The sequence below is a fragment of the Alosa alosa genome, chromosome 14, assembly GCF_017589495.1.
Source record: "Alosa alosa isolate M-15738 ecotype Scorff River chromosome 14, AALO_Geno_1.1, whole genome shotgun sequence".
Taxonomy (NCBI): domain Eukaryota; kingdom Metazoa; phylum Chordata; class Actinopteri; order Clupeiformes; family Clupeidae; genus Alosa; species Alosa alosa.
Window position 1 is genome coordinate 17,861,732 of NC_063202.1, and position 14,953 is coordinate 17,876,684.

A 14,953-nucleotide genomic window follows, 5' to 3' on the forward strand; every position below is an offset into this window, starting at 1 on the left:
AATACCTATGCCTTTCTAGATCCTGGCAGCTCTGCTACTTTTTGCGCAGAAAATCTACTGAGCAGACTGAACATCACAGGGAAAAAGACCAACATCCTGCTAAGAACTATAAATCAAGAAAAATCAGTGAATACTTACATGGTGAATGGATTAGAGGTTAGTGCATTAAATGAAAATAACTTCATTGTGCTTCCAGAAGTGTACACTCAGAAAAGTATGCCTGTGGATACCAACAGCATTCCAAGGAAAGAAGAGCTCTCTAGATGGCCTTACCTGAGTGACATCCACATCCCAGAACTTAAAGGTGAAGTGGAGTTGTTGATTGGAAACAACGCTCCTAAAGCCATAGAGCCATGGGAAATTATCAACAGCCATGGAGATGGGCCTTATGCAGTGAAAACCCTATTGGGGTGTGTTATTAATGGACCTCTGGAAAGCAGTGCCATTACAGACAGCAATGGGTGTTGTGGTGTTCCTGCAAACAGAATATCAGTTGCAAAGCTGGAAGATTTGCTTGTACAGCAGTACAACTATGATTTTAACGAGACAATGGATGACAAAGAAATGTCAGTTGAAGATAAAAGATTTATGAGAATCGCTGAGCAGTCAATTAAGCTGCAAGATGGACATTACAGTATAGACTTACCTTTCAGGAGTGAAAGTCCAGTCATGCCCAACAACTTTCAGGTCGCAGAACAGCATCTAAAAGGCCTTAAAAGAAAGTTCCAAAGAAATGAGAAATTCAAAAATGAGTACACAGAATTACTGAAGGCTGTGATAAGCAAAGGACATGCAGAGGTGGTGCCACAAGCTGAACTTCAAAGATCAGATGGAAAGGTATGGTACATCCCTCACCATGACGTTTTTCATCCCAAAAAAGGCACCATTAGGGTGGTGTTTGATTGTGGCGCAACATTCCATGGAACATCTCTAAATGCTGAACTCCTCCAAGGCCAAGATCTGACAAGCACTCTTTTTGGTGTTCTCACTAGATTCAGGCAACAGCCTGTAGCTATGATGGCCGACATAAAATCAATGTTCCATCAAGTCAGAGTCTCAAAGTCTGATGTCGACTTTTTACGCTTTCTGTGGTGGCCTAAAGGTGACGTGTCTCTACCTCCTGTTGAGCATCGTATGACAGTACATCTTTTTGGAGCAGTGTCTTCTCCGAGCTGTGCAAATTTTGCATTGAGACAAGCAGCCAAAGACAATGTCAATTGTTTTAGTCCAGAGGTGATAAATACTATTGAAACCAATTTTTATGTTGATGACTGCTTAAAGTCTATTGGAACAGAACAGGAAGCAGTGAACCTGGTGAAAGACCTCACAACTGTTTGTCACAAGGGTGGATTCCACCTAACCAAGTGGGTGAGTAACAGTCGCACTGTACTTTCACACATCCCTAGATAAGATAGGGCCACTGAGGTGAAAGAGCTGGACCTAGACAGGGACACACTCCCCACAGAGAGAGCACTAGGACTGTTGTGGTGTGTAGAAAGTGAAATGTTCAGATTTAACATCCTTATCAAAGATAAACCCCACACCAGAAGAAACATTTTATCAATGGTCAGTTCAATCTATGATCCCCTTGGTTTCCTGTCTCCTCTAACTTTGTCTGCTAAGTTACTCCTTCAGGATCTTTGCAGAAACAAGTGCAGCTGGGATCATGAAGTACCAGAGGCTGCATCAGAAAGATGGAGGAAATGGATGGCCAGTCTTGACCAATTGGAGGACTTCAGAGTGGAACGCTGTGTGAAGCCAAGTGGAATTGGAGCATCCACACAAGCTGAACTGCATCACTTCTCAGATGCCAGTGACAACGCATATGGTACAGTGAGCTATCTGCGACTGACATCAGGGACACATACTGTGCATGTAGCTTTTATGCTTGGCAAGGCCAGAGTAGCACCGTTAAAGCAGATAACAATACCCCGGATGGAACTTGTGGTGGCTGTGTTAGCTGTTAGAGTTGACAAGATGCTCAGAAAAGTGTTAGAGATAAAGCTCAACAGCTCAACTTTCTGGACAGACAGCCAGTCAGTGTTAAAATACATTGCAAATGAAAACACAAGATTCCGTACATTTGTAGCCAATAGGATCTCTGTTATAAGAGAGAATACAATTGTCAGACAATGGAAATATATTGGAACAAAGTTGAATCCAGCTGATCTGGCATCCAGAGGAATGAATGCAAGCAGCTTTATGAAATGCAAAGAGTGGATCCACGGACCGGAGTTCCTGTGGAAGTCAGAAAGAGAGTGGCCACAGAATCCTTTAGAATCACTGTCACTCTCCCAGGATGACCTTGAGGTCAAAAAGAGCACTGCAGATTACAGTGCTGTGATCAAGACAAACGACAATCCCACATGCCAACTACTGGATTACTTTTCAAGTTGGAATAGGTTGAAGAGGGCTGTCGTGTGGTACATGAAGCTGAAAGACATTCTACGAGCACTCTGTGTGAAAAGAAAGCAGATCCAGTCTAATGTCATCCCACAGTCACAGACAAGAACTCGAAGCAAAATGCTGGACAATGACATGAAAGCCTTCAAGAACAAACTTGGCCGACAACGCATTTCCTTGGATGACCTGATGAGGGCAGAGAAAGCCATCATTGTGTTCTCTCAACACCCAAGATATCCAGAGGAAATGACAAAGCTGGAAAGTAACAAATCCACAGGAAAAGGACTGAGTCGAAAGAGCACCATCTACAAGTTGGACCCTGTACTGGAGGATGGAGTTCTAAGAGTAGGAGGAAGACTGAGCAAGGCAGCAATGCCAGACGAGGCCAAGCGTCCCATGATACTACCCAAAGGTCATCATATCTCCACACTCATCCTTCGGCACATACATGAGCAGCTTGGACATGGCGGAAGAAACCATGTTCTCTCTCAGCTCAGAAAAAGATACTGGATTGTCAATGCCAACTCTGCAGCTCGCATAGTTATATCTAAGTGCGTAGTGTGCAGGCGAGTCAGAGGAAAGACTGGAGAACAAAAAATGGCGGACCTGCCAAAAGAAAGACTTGAAGCCGATCTTCCACCTTTCAGCAATGTAGGTGTAGATTACTTTGGGCCTTTTGAAATCAAAGGAGGGAGATGCCTAGTCAAGCGTTATGGGGTCATATTTACCTGTATGTCTATTAGAGCAGTGCATCTAGAGATGGCACACTCCTTAGATACAGACTCATGCATCAATGCTCTAAGATGGTTCATAAGTAGGAGTGGTCAGGTGATGCATATTCGCACTGATAATGGAACCAACCTTGTAGGAGCTAAAAAAGAATTGCAAAATGCTATTTCAACTTGGAACAAGGAAAAGATCCTCAATGCAATGCTCCAGAAGGGTATCCAGTGGACCTTTAATCCGCCAGCAGCCTCACATCATGGTGGGGTGTGGGAAAGGTTGAGCCGTATGGTGAGGCAAGTTCTCCACTCCACTGTTCAAGAACAAACACTTGATGATGAAGGTTTGCATACACTTTTTTGTGAAGTAGAAGCCATTCTAAACAGCTGTCCCATCAGCTCAGTCTCAGAAGATGAATACAACCTAGAAGCACTAACACCTAATCACATTCTTCTTCTGAAGTGTCATCCTGCTTTTCCTCCTGGACTATTCCAAAAAACAGACATGTACATCAGACGTCGCTGGAAACAAGTTCAATATGTTGCCGATCTGTTTTGGAAAAGATGGACGAAAGAATACTTACCTTTGCTACAGGAAAGGCAAAAATGGACAACAGTCAGAAGAGGATTCCAAGTAGGAGACATTGTGATGGTTGTGGACAGTACAGCCCCTCGGGGTTCCTGGAGTCTTGGAAGAATTGAAGATGTCCTACCAGATTCCAGAGGGTTAGTGAGGACTGTGAAGATTAGAACCAAGACTGGTGTATTTCAGAGGCCAGTAACTAAGCTCTGCCTGCTACTGGAAGCTGAAGAATTGACGATCTTGGGGAAACCACTCTGTGGGAGAAAAAGATGAGTATAACCCACTCATGTTGTGTTTAAATAATTGTAGTATCTTGGTAAACTAGGCTCCTTTGTAATACAGTATGTATGTTTGGTAATTGTTACCCATGCACACAATTAGGGGCCGGTGTGTAGGAGCCATATTCATATTTTCAGTTTTAGTTAATGTATAAATAATTATTCATTTAATTTCCCTTCAACATTTGATTTAGAACGTTTTAATGGTTTTGAGTTTACCTTCCCTCTAGTGGTAATGGGGGTGCAGTGATAAAAGGGGTGTCAAGCCAAGGCCACAGGAGGGGTTCCGGTGCTTGAGCCAACTATCATTGACCATCAACTGCGTCAACATCAACTCAATGTGAGCGTGACAGGAGCAACGCGAACGTGCGGAATGAACTCAGCTCAGCTCAGCTCAACCAGACAATAGAGACTATACTTTATGTTTTAAGTTCTTTTTCATTTGTACAACAAAAAAATACCATCAGTTCATGGACGACGTTGGTCGGACAATCTTTTTACGTGTCAAGAAACTCAAGCACCGGTATTCCCTAGAAGTGGTGAGACGAACAATTAGAAGTGTCATAGGGACAAACAAACACAGTTTTTGCCACTACAGTGAGTCTGAGTGAGTCTCGGGGTGGAGAGGAAAGTGTGATTGTCGTCCCTGCTGTCAGCCGAGCCTTGACACATTCTTGAGCCTGACATCCATCCCTCCCCACCTGTCTCCGTTGCCACTGACAACACGACGTGTGCCACTGACACCACTGAGCACGACAAAATAGGCGGGACGGGGGTGTAGGAGAGATTCCATGGTAACCAAGATTAGGCCAAGTCCGATACCATTTGCATACAAATTGCCCAGCTGGTACCTTGTCGTTATGACAACGGCACACAGATCCCAGAATGCCTTTGGATGAGACACAAAAGCAACGAGGCCAGCCAGCGTTCATTCATAAATATATAAATATTATATAAATATTTGTATATATATGTTCACTGAAAAAAATACACAAAATAATGATCTGGTGAAAATAATTAATGTTCTCACACACAAACACATAGTCTCAGGTGGGTGGGTGGGTGGTTATTATGGTGGTGGGGGGGTTAATGATGGGGTGTCACATATTTAGCAAGGTAATTTTTATATAACATGTAGGCCTAATGAGATTTTGGTCATTCATTTTTCTAAAGCCTTGATTGACTTGTTGGCCCTATATCATAAAAATATATAATACTAATTCTGCAAATTCTGCAAATAAAACTGATAAACAAGCAAGGCATGTTAGGAATAATAATAATAATGATAAAAAAAGCAAACTCAAAATGGCGGGTGATTTTCTGACACAAATCATATTACGGGGGCCGCAAAGAAATCATTACATCTAGCCTGCTTTGCTACATTTTCAACATAATTGACACCATTTAAAACTGATCCCAATTCATTTACATTTTAATTGATTACAGCTGTTACCATGCTAACTCTGCTAATAACTATACGATTACAGGGGAATAATCTGTATCACTTCCTTACTGCCTCTCAGCAGTAATCGCTAAACTGCTATGACTACACATTGCCATCTAGTGGCCTGAGTTGGAGATGCTGATATTTAAAGCCTGTTAACCTCACAAAGTTGAGAGTGTTAAACTCTTAACTGGTAGTCCTGTCCATAACAATGTTCACATGAAATAAGGCAACTAATGCATGTACTACATGTTTTTCTAAGAGACTTTGACATGTAGGAATGCTTCCCATGCACACGCATCTGAGTGGAGCTTGTCAGTTTAATCATTTGTTTGTTTTCATCCTGCTCAACTTTTGACAAGTCATTCCAGGCAAATCAATGGCTCCTAATACACAACTGAGAGACAACCTGTGTTCCCCCTTCAGGTCATCCGAGACGACCCTACCCCCCAGACTCTCTTGTAGTGGGAGAAGAAAGGTAACTTTGAGCCATACACATTAATAAGCCCTTCCACATCCTTAGTGGTGACACCAGGGAAACACCACTGCTTTAAGTTTGGGTATAGATTAGCAGATGTGTCTGGCTCAAACTGCCTAGACCCGGTTGTTAAGTCTATCTTTGACTTGGCATTCTAGAAAAAATGTTGTTCCCAGGGGGGTGCTGGAGTCAGAGTCCTCTGTTCGGTCAGGCTACCAGGGAGAAGGTGCGTGAGAGAAGAGAGAATGAAACTCATCAACCTTCCCATGCCCGCATGACCCCACCCCACCTCAGCTCCTCTTCTCTTCCTCTGCATGTTTCTATGTATATATAAGCAGCTGTGGAGCCTCAGTAGGTATCTGTCCCGGACAGCTGTGTGTGTGTGGTGTGTGGCACGACATCCCGGAACAGCCTAGCCTCACCTTCACTCTCCCGGGCCTCCCTTCAGCTGGCAGAGCGACATCAATCCGTCCGACATGGCAACGCGGTGGGGCATCTGTGGAGCGGGGAAGATCAGCCATGACTGGAACGTGGCGATGAAGACACTTCCTGCCGAGGAACACCAGGTGGGCGAAACCCTCTCCACGGCAGCCAGGACTAGCCGAACTCAGAGCTGAACATGCTTATGCTGGTTTCACAGAGGATGACGTCTCTGCATGTCTGCTTTTGTTATGAATTATTAGTTTCAGTGTTTTCTTTTTTTATGCCAGTGAACGTGTGTAAGAAAGATGGATGCACACTGCAGGATCACTGATGCATGTTGTACAAGTGATATTTGTGTGTGTGTGTGTGTGTGTGTGTGTGTGTGTGTGTGTGTGTGTGTGTGTGTGTGTGTGTGTGTGTGTGTGTGTGTGTGTGTTTTGTTTTCCTTCCAGGTTGTGGCTGTAGCTGCAAGAAGCCTGGAGCGTGCACAAGACTTTGCCAAAAAGCACAGCATCCCCAAGGCTTATGGCAGCTATGAAGAGCTCGCCAAAGACCCTAACATTGGTGGGTTGAAACTCAGCATTGTCAATTCTGGTCTAACAAAGATAACATGCCAGTGATTATATGGGCTGTTTGAAGCTCTGCTTGAGGTCTTGTATCTAAATGACATTGTCTTGGTTTAAATGGATATTAACTGCACTTGAGGGATTATATTCACCATACATTGCTTGTACCTGAAAGATAATCTGTGCATGTGTGCATCTGTCTGTGTGTGTGTGTATGTGTGTGTGTGTGTGTGCATCTGTGTGTGTGTGTGTGTCTTCTCTCTCTCTCTCTGTGTATGTGTGTGTGTGTGTGTCTCTGTGTGTGTGTATCTGTTTTGTGTGTGTGTGTGTGTGTGTGTGTGTGTGTGTGTCTGTGTGTGTGTGTGTGTGTGCGTCTGTGTGTGTGTGTGTGTGTGTGTGTGTGTGTGTCTGTGTCTGTGTGTCTGTGTGTGTCTGTGTGTGTGCGTCTGTGTGTGTGTGTGTGTGTGTGTGTGTGTGTGTGTGTGTGTGTGTGTGTGTGTGTGTGCCTCCAGACATTGTGTACCTGGGCGTCCTGCACATACAGCACCTGCGTGTCGGGCTGTTGTTCCTGAACGCGGGGAAGAACATGCTGTGTGAGAAGCCCTTCGCCATGAACTCCAGAGAGGTCAAGCAGCTGATAGACGCCGCCAAGAAGAACAATGTGTTCCTCATGGAGGTACAGACCACAGGGGGAACGACTCTCAGGCCTATGGCAGTATGGTTTGCTTTTTTAGATGCCAATAAAGCACGATTGAATGGAACTGAATTCAATAGGAGGGAGACACACACACACACACACTCACACACACACACACACTCACACACACATACACACACACACATACAGAGAGATAGAGAATAGAGAGAGAGGGAAAGAGAAAGAGTGATTGAGAGAGAAAGAAAGAAATAGGGAGATTTTTCAGCAGAAGAGATGTTTTACCAGGACATTGTTCCTTTTCAGAAGCCAGTATTCCAATAAAGCAGGTTTGAATTGAACTGAAAGAGAATGAGCAAGGTAATACAAGCTCAGCAGGAACTGCAGTGTGCTGTGATAATGCCACTGTGCCCCTCCACTCTGTCAGTGGCCTTCCCCCCTCTTTAGTAATCGACTATGAAACTACTGATTCAGTCAGACTCAGTCAAGTTCCTTTCAAAGGAACCTCCTAGTAAAATAGATAAAGTGGGAGAGAAAGGTGGCTGGACAGACGGAGACAAAGAGCAATGAAAAGGAATAGAAAGGAACACACACAGAGACAGCCAGAGAGAGGGAGAGATTGAGAAAGAGTGAGTGAAAGAAAAAAAACAAAACAGCTTCATGCCCTTATGGTCTGGAGCAACAGCCTGTCAAATGAAGTGTATAAAGCTGTTGCACTCATCAATTTCCAACATACTGGGTTCCAGGACGCTAGGTTCTAAGGCAGTACCCAGTATGTCGAAAACAAATGATAAGGGTCTTGTTCCTGCAATGGTACATCAAAGTTACATGTCTGCAATGTGCATTGTGCAATAATGGAGCATAGTGTTAGTCTAGGAAGGCCATGGAGTCATGCCCAGCTGATCACTTGCTATTATATTGGTGAAGATAATTCAGGGTGCCTTTTTTTAAGCTACCTTAGCCTGCTTACTCCTGCTGCTTTCTCTGCAATCCTTTTTGCAACCCACCTCCACCCCATCTCCTCCTCATTCATCTGACTAATCAATATCTAGTTGTTGTCATTGATGCCTGGTCTGTTCTGTACCCTATGAGGGGGTTATCTGGCTGCTTTCTTATGTGTGGTCTCTCCTGTGTTAGGGAATCTGGTCGCGCTGCTTCCCCGTGCAGAGGGAGGTCAGCCGCCTGCTGGCCGAGGAGGCGGTGGGGGAGGTGAAGGTGGTCAAGGCCTACTTCGGCTCCCCGCAGTTGCACATCCCGCGCTCCGTGGAGAAGGAGCTGGGGGGAGGTGCCCTGTTGGACATCGGCGTCTACTGCTTGCAGTTTGTGCTCATGGTCTTCCAGGGGGAGAGGCCGGAGTCCATCCACGCTACGGGACACCGTCTGGAGTCAGGTGAGGTTCAGTGGATGAGCAAAGTCTGGGGGACATTGGAAAAATCTTTCAATCCTTCAAATTCTTAGAAAAACATATTTGAATTGAACTAAATTTCCCCTGAATTCATGGAACACGTCTGTGTATTCATTAGTATTTCTGTTTCATAGTGGACAAAGGTATCTAAGGGGGTGTTCACTGGTAGCATAACATAGCATAGCATATGTATGTCTCAGCTCTCAGTGAGGGCTGTATGGTTGGAGACCTGTGTGTGTGTGTGTGTGTGTGTGTGTGTGTGTGTGTGTGTGTGTGTGTGTGTGCGTGCGTGCGTGCATGTATTTGTGTGGGTGTGTCGGTTCTCTCTCCACGTTTGCTGACTCACTCGTCTGCAGTGAAACCAACAGGCCTGACTTAAATCCTATAAAGTGTGACCTTCAAGTTAATGTTTACCTCCCACCTAACACCTCTTCTTCTATTAACCTGCTGTGTGTAATTGTGTGATTTGCCAGCAGAAAACAGCTGAAATGTAGGTTAATCATCAGCCTGCTGGCACCAGTGACAAGAGAGCTGTTTTCATGTCATGATGATCGCTGTGTAATTTCTCTCGATTTTGTCCAAATAATGTATCCTAAAAAGAAGGGATTCCCGGCATAAAATTAGTCTTTACTTTAATGTCATAAGACATATGATATGGTATGATAATGTTAATAATGCAATAACCTCTGTAAACCTTCTGTAAATGTATATTATTGTACTGTAAATAAATAGCTCCGGTGTGATATAATAAAGAATGATGGAAAGGCACATCTGTCCTTAAAGGTGATATCCATGAATTAAGAAAAGTTTGTCACCTCCAATATATCATGAGACTCCTCAATAAAGTAATTGATCTGTGTCCTTTTCTGTAGGGGTGGATGAGGTCATGTTTGTGGTGCTGAAGTTCTCCAGGAACCGCATTGGCCTTTGCGGGTTCTCCATTGGTGTGCCCCTGCCCAACGATGCCACCATCAGTGGCACAAAGGGCTCCATCAGGGTAGGACTAGAGTACCAGTGTCTTACGGTCTGAGGGTTTACATTTAAAAGAATATCGATTCCATCGATTTTGTAAACTTTATTCTAAGCCAACAAATTTTTTGTACACTTTATTTTAACACAATATAATACAATTTATTTCCTCACAATCTGCTAGCGATCGGTTCTGTGTGTACACGGACAAAAAAAGGAAGGAAAAAACGTCTGGCTCTGTAAACTGAAAACAAACACATAGTGTGCACCCACTCACACAACACTATTGTGGCCAGTCACACAGAGATGGGCATTATCTTGCACAACCTATCAACCTAGGGAGCACTAAAGGGGGGTCTATTATAAATATCAACAGTCTTTCCCCAGCATTGAATTGAAAAGTAACAAATTAAAACAACGTTTATCTAAATATATTATATTATATTATATTATATTATATTATATTATATTATATTATATTTTATTATATTATATTATATTATGTTATATTATATTATATTATATTATATTATATTTTTGCCCTCCTTCCTGCTTTAGATCCCCTCTCCCATGTGGTGCCCTTCAGCCCTGGTGGTGAATGGGACGGAAACGGAGTACCCGCTGCCTGAGCCCTGCATGCCCATGAACTTCACCAACAGCACCGGCCTACGCTACGAGGCCCAGGAGGTGCGCCAGTGTCTGCTCAAAGGTACGGCTCCGTCATGTGTGCCTATCCTGTCTAGGCTGGCAGTGGCACACAGGTTCAGGGTACAGGTAGGAGTGACAAGAGGTACAAAGGAGATGAATAAGTATCAGCCCTGGATGACTTCAACAAGGCGCAAATCAAGAGTGCTGTTGACATTTTGGGCCCTATTGTGCACCCGGCGCAAGGTGGCGCAAAGCTAGAAGCAAGGCTTATTCTTATCTTACACTCAATAAAGTAAGGATTTTTTTGCCATGTGCACCACTTTTATTAAACCCTGCGCCCAGGGGTACGGCAATTAACAACATAAGGTGTGGTCTGGCGCATGATCTAAAAATCACTATCTTACACCCTCTAAAAATCATTACGCCACGGACCAAGTTAAACATGGTCTATAGCGAAAGGCGCATATAAAGCACAGCTGAAGACGCACAATATGTAAGCAGCAACTCCTCTGCAGGATAAATATCCTTATGATTTTTATTCAGTCATTCAAACATTATTGGGGTAAGTGTTGCTTTTTTCAGGCTATGTTTTCGATGGTAACCCCTTGTCAGTCAATAGTGAAAGTAATTACCTGTGTAGAACTGTTTTGTCATTGACTATGAGACCACGGTGAAGTTAGTCTCACTTTGGTGAGTGCAGATGCATGTAGGCTATACTCTACTAGTCAGGTTTTAGCAAGGTTTAGCGGAATCCCTGTTACATACAGTAATGGTCTCGTGTGCAAGCAGATTCCTTCAAATACGCCGCTAACTATCAAAATACCGATGCGTTGTTTGAAGTTGAGCTCCTTGACAGATGTCAGTCTCATTGGTTTAAAGGATGTTTTGCCTAAAACACATCCATGACTGATTAAAGCAACACCAAAGAGTTTTTTGTACCTTAACATAATGTTTTCAAAATCGTTTCAGTAATTCATCAACTCGTAACAAGGTGAACGGCACTTCTACATTCGCTTCGCGGCCCTCTATCGGCTATAACCGCACTATGTAAGTTTGCCAGATCGGGTAGCGGATCTGTAGTTTGATGGAATGAAACATAAGAAACTACAAATTTGATATGCTTCTGATGTCGCAATACATCATACTTTCATAAAATCATGCAACATACTCTACCTTGTCTGTGGACATCGTTATTTGCAAAGCTGGTGCTGGATAAACAAATAGTGTGCGTGCGACAGAGGAAAAGTGCTTTGGTGTTGCTTTAAGAAACATGACAACAACCCTTTTGCGCCCGGTGCCCAGCGTTTGATCACAAAATCACGCTATTAAATTAGTGATTGTGGACTGACCACGCCTTTAATGTCTATAAACTTTGTGCCTCTGACCATCCGTTTCTGATTGCCAAAATAGGGCCCTTTAACTGCTTGGTCCTTGGTCCATATATCAGACAACACCAGGTAGAAAGTCACAAGTTCATACCCTAGGACCACAAAAAGCTCTGATAGTCTGACTCCATTGCTTTAAAAGGGGAGTATTGTTCAATGTCAACAGCTGGAATACACTGCAAATTAAACAGGCACATGCTCTTTTGAAGTTTAGTTTCTTTTTATGAAGGCAAAAAAAGAAATTGAAATGTAAAAATGACTCCTCTCTGGGCTCTTGATCACAAACTTACTTACATGTACAAGAGAGCAGGCGTCAAGGACGCCAGTTTCGAAGCGCAGGCAATTTCACACAGTATGAGGCACACTTCAATTTTCATTTCAGTCCAAGCTTAAAATAGCCTCTCTCCCCTGCCTCCTCTCCCTCAAAAGCAGAGCACAAGAGGGGAGCTACAAAGGTGCAGGACGACTATGAAATGCTGTTACTACCAAATGTCTGTAACATACTATATGCAGGTCCTTGAATAAGTAAGGGATAATGTATGGAACGCCGACCATTATCTGGAAAATAAGTCCTGACAGAGCGAACCGGACCCCGATGCGCCAGCGGAGTGTACTATAGCTGCCTGGCTGATCTAGCTGTTGGCAGGGATGGGCAAAAGAACATCACACTATATTTTAAAATAAAATGTCAAATACCATTATTTTAAGTGTATCAAAATAAAGTACAAAATACATAGCCACACCATGTATTTTGAAAGTACTAAAAATACTCTTTAAAGGGTGCATGATTTCACTTTGCAAACCTTCCATATCTGTCTATTTGATCTATTCCTTCATCAGTACACTGACTCTGTTGATTAAGTGAACAGTGTTTGAGGGCAACAGCTTTTCTCTGCCTACGAGACATGCCATAACCTGCAAACAGTCAACAGATCAATATGCTGACCTACCTGTTACATCTCATAGCCTAAATACTGTATCAGAGATGCACTAAAAAAGCCCCAACTTGTCAAGCGGTACAAAGTGAAGACAAGTCTCTGACATTGCATGCCCAGATTGAGCAATGTTGCTGGGCAACCACATAACCAGTTCCATTTGTTCCGATTGGATGATTAAAGTTCTCAAGAAACTGATCATTAAAGTTCTCAAGAAACTTTAGGTTGTTATAACGGAGTGTATTGTGTGTTTGAGCAACTACAAGTTACTCATCTTGCATTGTCTTCAACAAAATACAATAAAATACAAATAGCAACATCCTATTTTGTATTTGAAATACTTATTTTAAATACATGTATCAGAAATACTGCCTATCCCTGGCTGTTGGCTGCAGCAACTCGAGCTATAGGTAGTACTTTTTGTGTTTGTGTTTTGTGTTTATGTCCATTTTGATTAAAAATGTAAAAAAATTTGAACGCCCACCCAAACTTCCTACAGCCCACCCAAATGTAGTAGGCTAGATCCAGCCCTGCTCTGGCTTCTCATTCTTTTCACTTGATATTAAATATTATAACTTAATATAATGTTACTACTTAAAATGGTGAACGAATGTGACCTATGACCTTTTTGTGAACTTTCTCTTAGGATTGAAGGAGAGCATCAGGATGCCTTTGGCTGATTCTGCCCTTCTAGCAGAGGTCATGGACGAGGCCAGAAGACAAGTGGGAGTGGTCTTCAGCCAGGACAGCCAATGACAGCTTTGTGTCTTCAGCATTTCCTGACAACTGAATGATATTGCCTGGTGTGAAACATCCAGCACTGTTATCAGGCCTTGTCCAGTGATGGGTGTGGAACCATAGATATATAGAATGGCTAGATGTCTCGTCCGCGCTGCTTGCCAATGGAGGTCGACCTCGCAGCCATCTTGCCACAGTCAGCTCGCTAACTCAACATTATGTTTCAATGGTGCACTGTAATGACAGGTAGTGACCTGAAGGTGTCATTGTTATAGCCTGGGGGTATTGTTCTGCCTTTAGTAGAAGAAGAGCCATCAGGTACCACAGAGCCCACCAGATAGCTTGTCTGTGACAAGATGGCCGCCAGTGATGTCGTTGGAGACTCCGCCATAAGACATCTAGACATTCTATATATATCTATGTGTGGAACCATGTCCGGTGATGGGTGTGATTTTGTATTGTCACGTGATTTATGCTACTGTCAGATATATGAGAAGCGGCTTGAATAAATCATTCAAACCTCAAACCTGACCATGATAAAGTTTTTGGTAAGGATGTACTAATCCCCAGCTCTGTTTGTACAATGTACATGCATTTATACAGCCATAGTATGCTGATATAAGGATAAACAAAGGATTTCTGAATACAGACAAAAAACAGAAAAGAGATACACATGGGCACAAAAATCACACATGACCATAAGAAATACACAGTAATACACAGACTAGTCGACACTAAATGAAAAACTTGTCAACTTGACAATGCATGCATATTTGGGGGTCATGATACATAGTTTTGAAAGAGCTGTGTGATAAAGGTTGGCAGTCAGCTACTATGCACATGCAGACATGCAGTCTTGACAAATGACTCTTCTGTTCTTTTTGTAGAGCACTGTGGGTTTTTATTATTTCGGTATCAGTGGTATGGAAACATGCCAGACATTTGGTTGACATTTTACATCACCCAATATCAAAAACATTTGTGGACCTTCTGGTATGTTTGGCACCACTGACTTCTATCAAGCCCTTAAAATTGTCAGTGTTATTGTGTAGGTTTTTTTACCCATATTGTGGATGTATTTCAATGGGATGATAAAAAACATGTTTTATGGGAACAATATTAAATGTTAAGAACTTTTCATTACAATGATATTGCATCAATGGATTAATGGGGTAAAGTCTTGTAGCTTTAGCACCATTGGATTCCCTGACCCTGACAATGTGGGTTTAGCAATTAAAATTCAGCTCATTCAGTAGCCGAGATATTACAAATTAAAGTAGAAAAAGAGTGTATATTCGTACCATAGACTTGGCCACAAAAC

The 14,953-nt window shown here is 42.9% G+C and overlaps 1 protein-coding gene across 1 annotated transcript; it reads left to right on the plus strand.

Annotated features, from left to right (window-relative positions):
* The first annotated feature begins 6,292 nt into the window (after positions 1–6,292).
* Positions 6,293–14,030, plus strand: dhdh.1 (dihydrodiol dehydrogenase, tandem duplicate 1). The gene is made up of 7 exons (XM_048263315.1): positions 6,293–6,474; positions 6,784–6,895; positions 7,410–7,573; positions 8,690–8,942; positions 9,830–9,954; positions 10,485–10,635; positions 13,541–14,030. The coding sequence occupies exons 1-7, from the start codon at positions 6,385–6,387 to the stop codon at positions 13,648–13,650; spliced, it is 1,005 nt and encodes a 334-aa protein (XP_048119272.1). The 5' UTR covers positions 6,293–6,384; the 3' UTR covers positions 13,651–14,030.
* Positions 14,031–14,953: the final 923 nt, after the last annotated feature.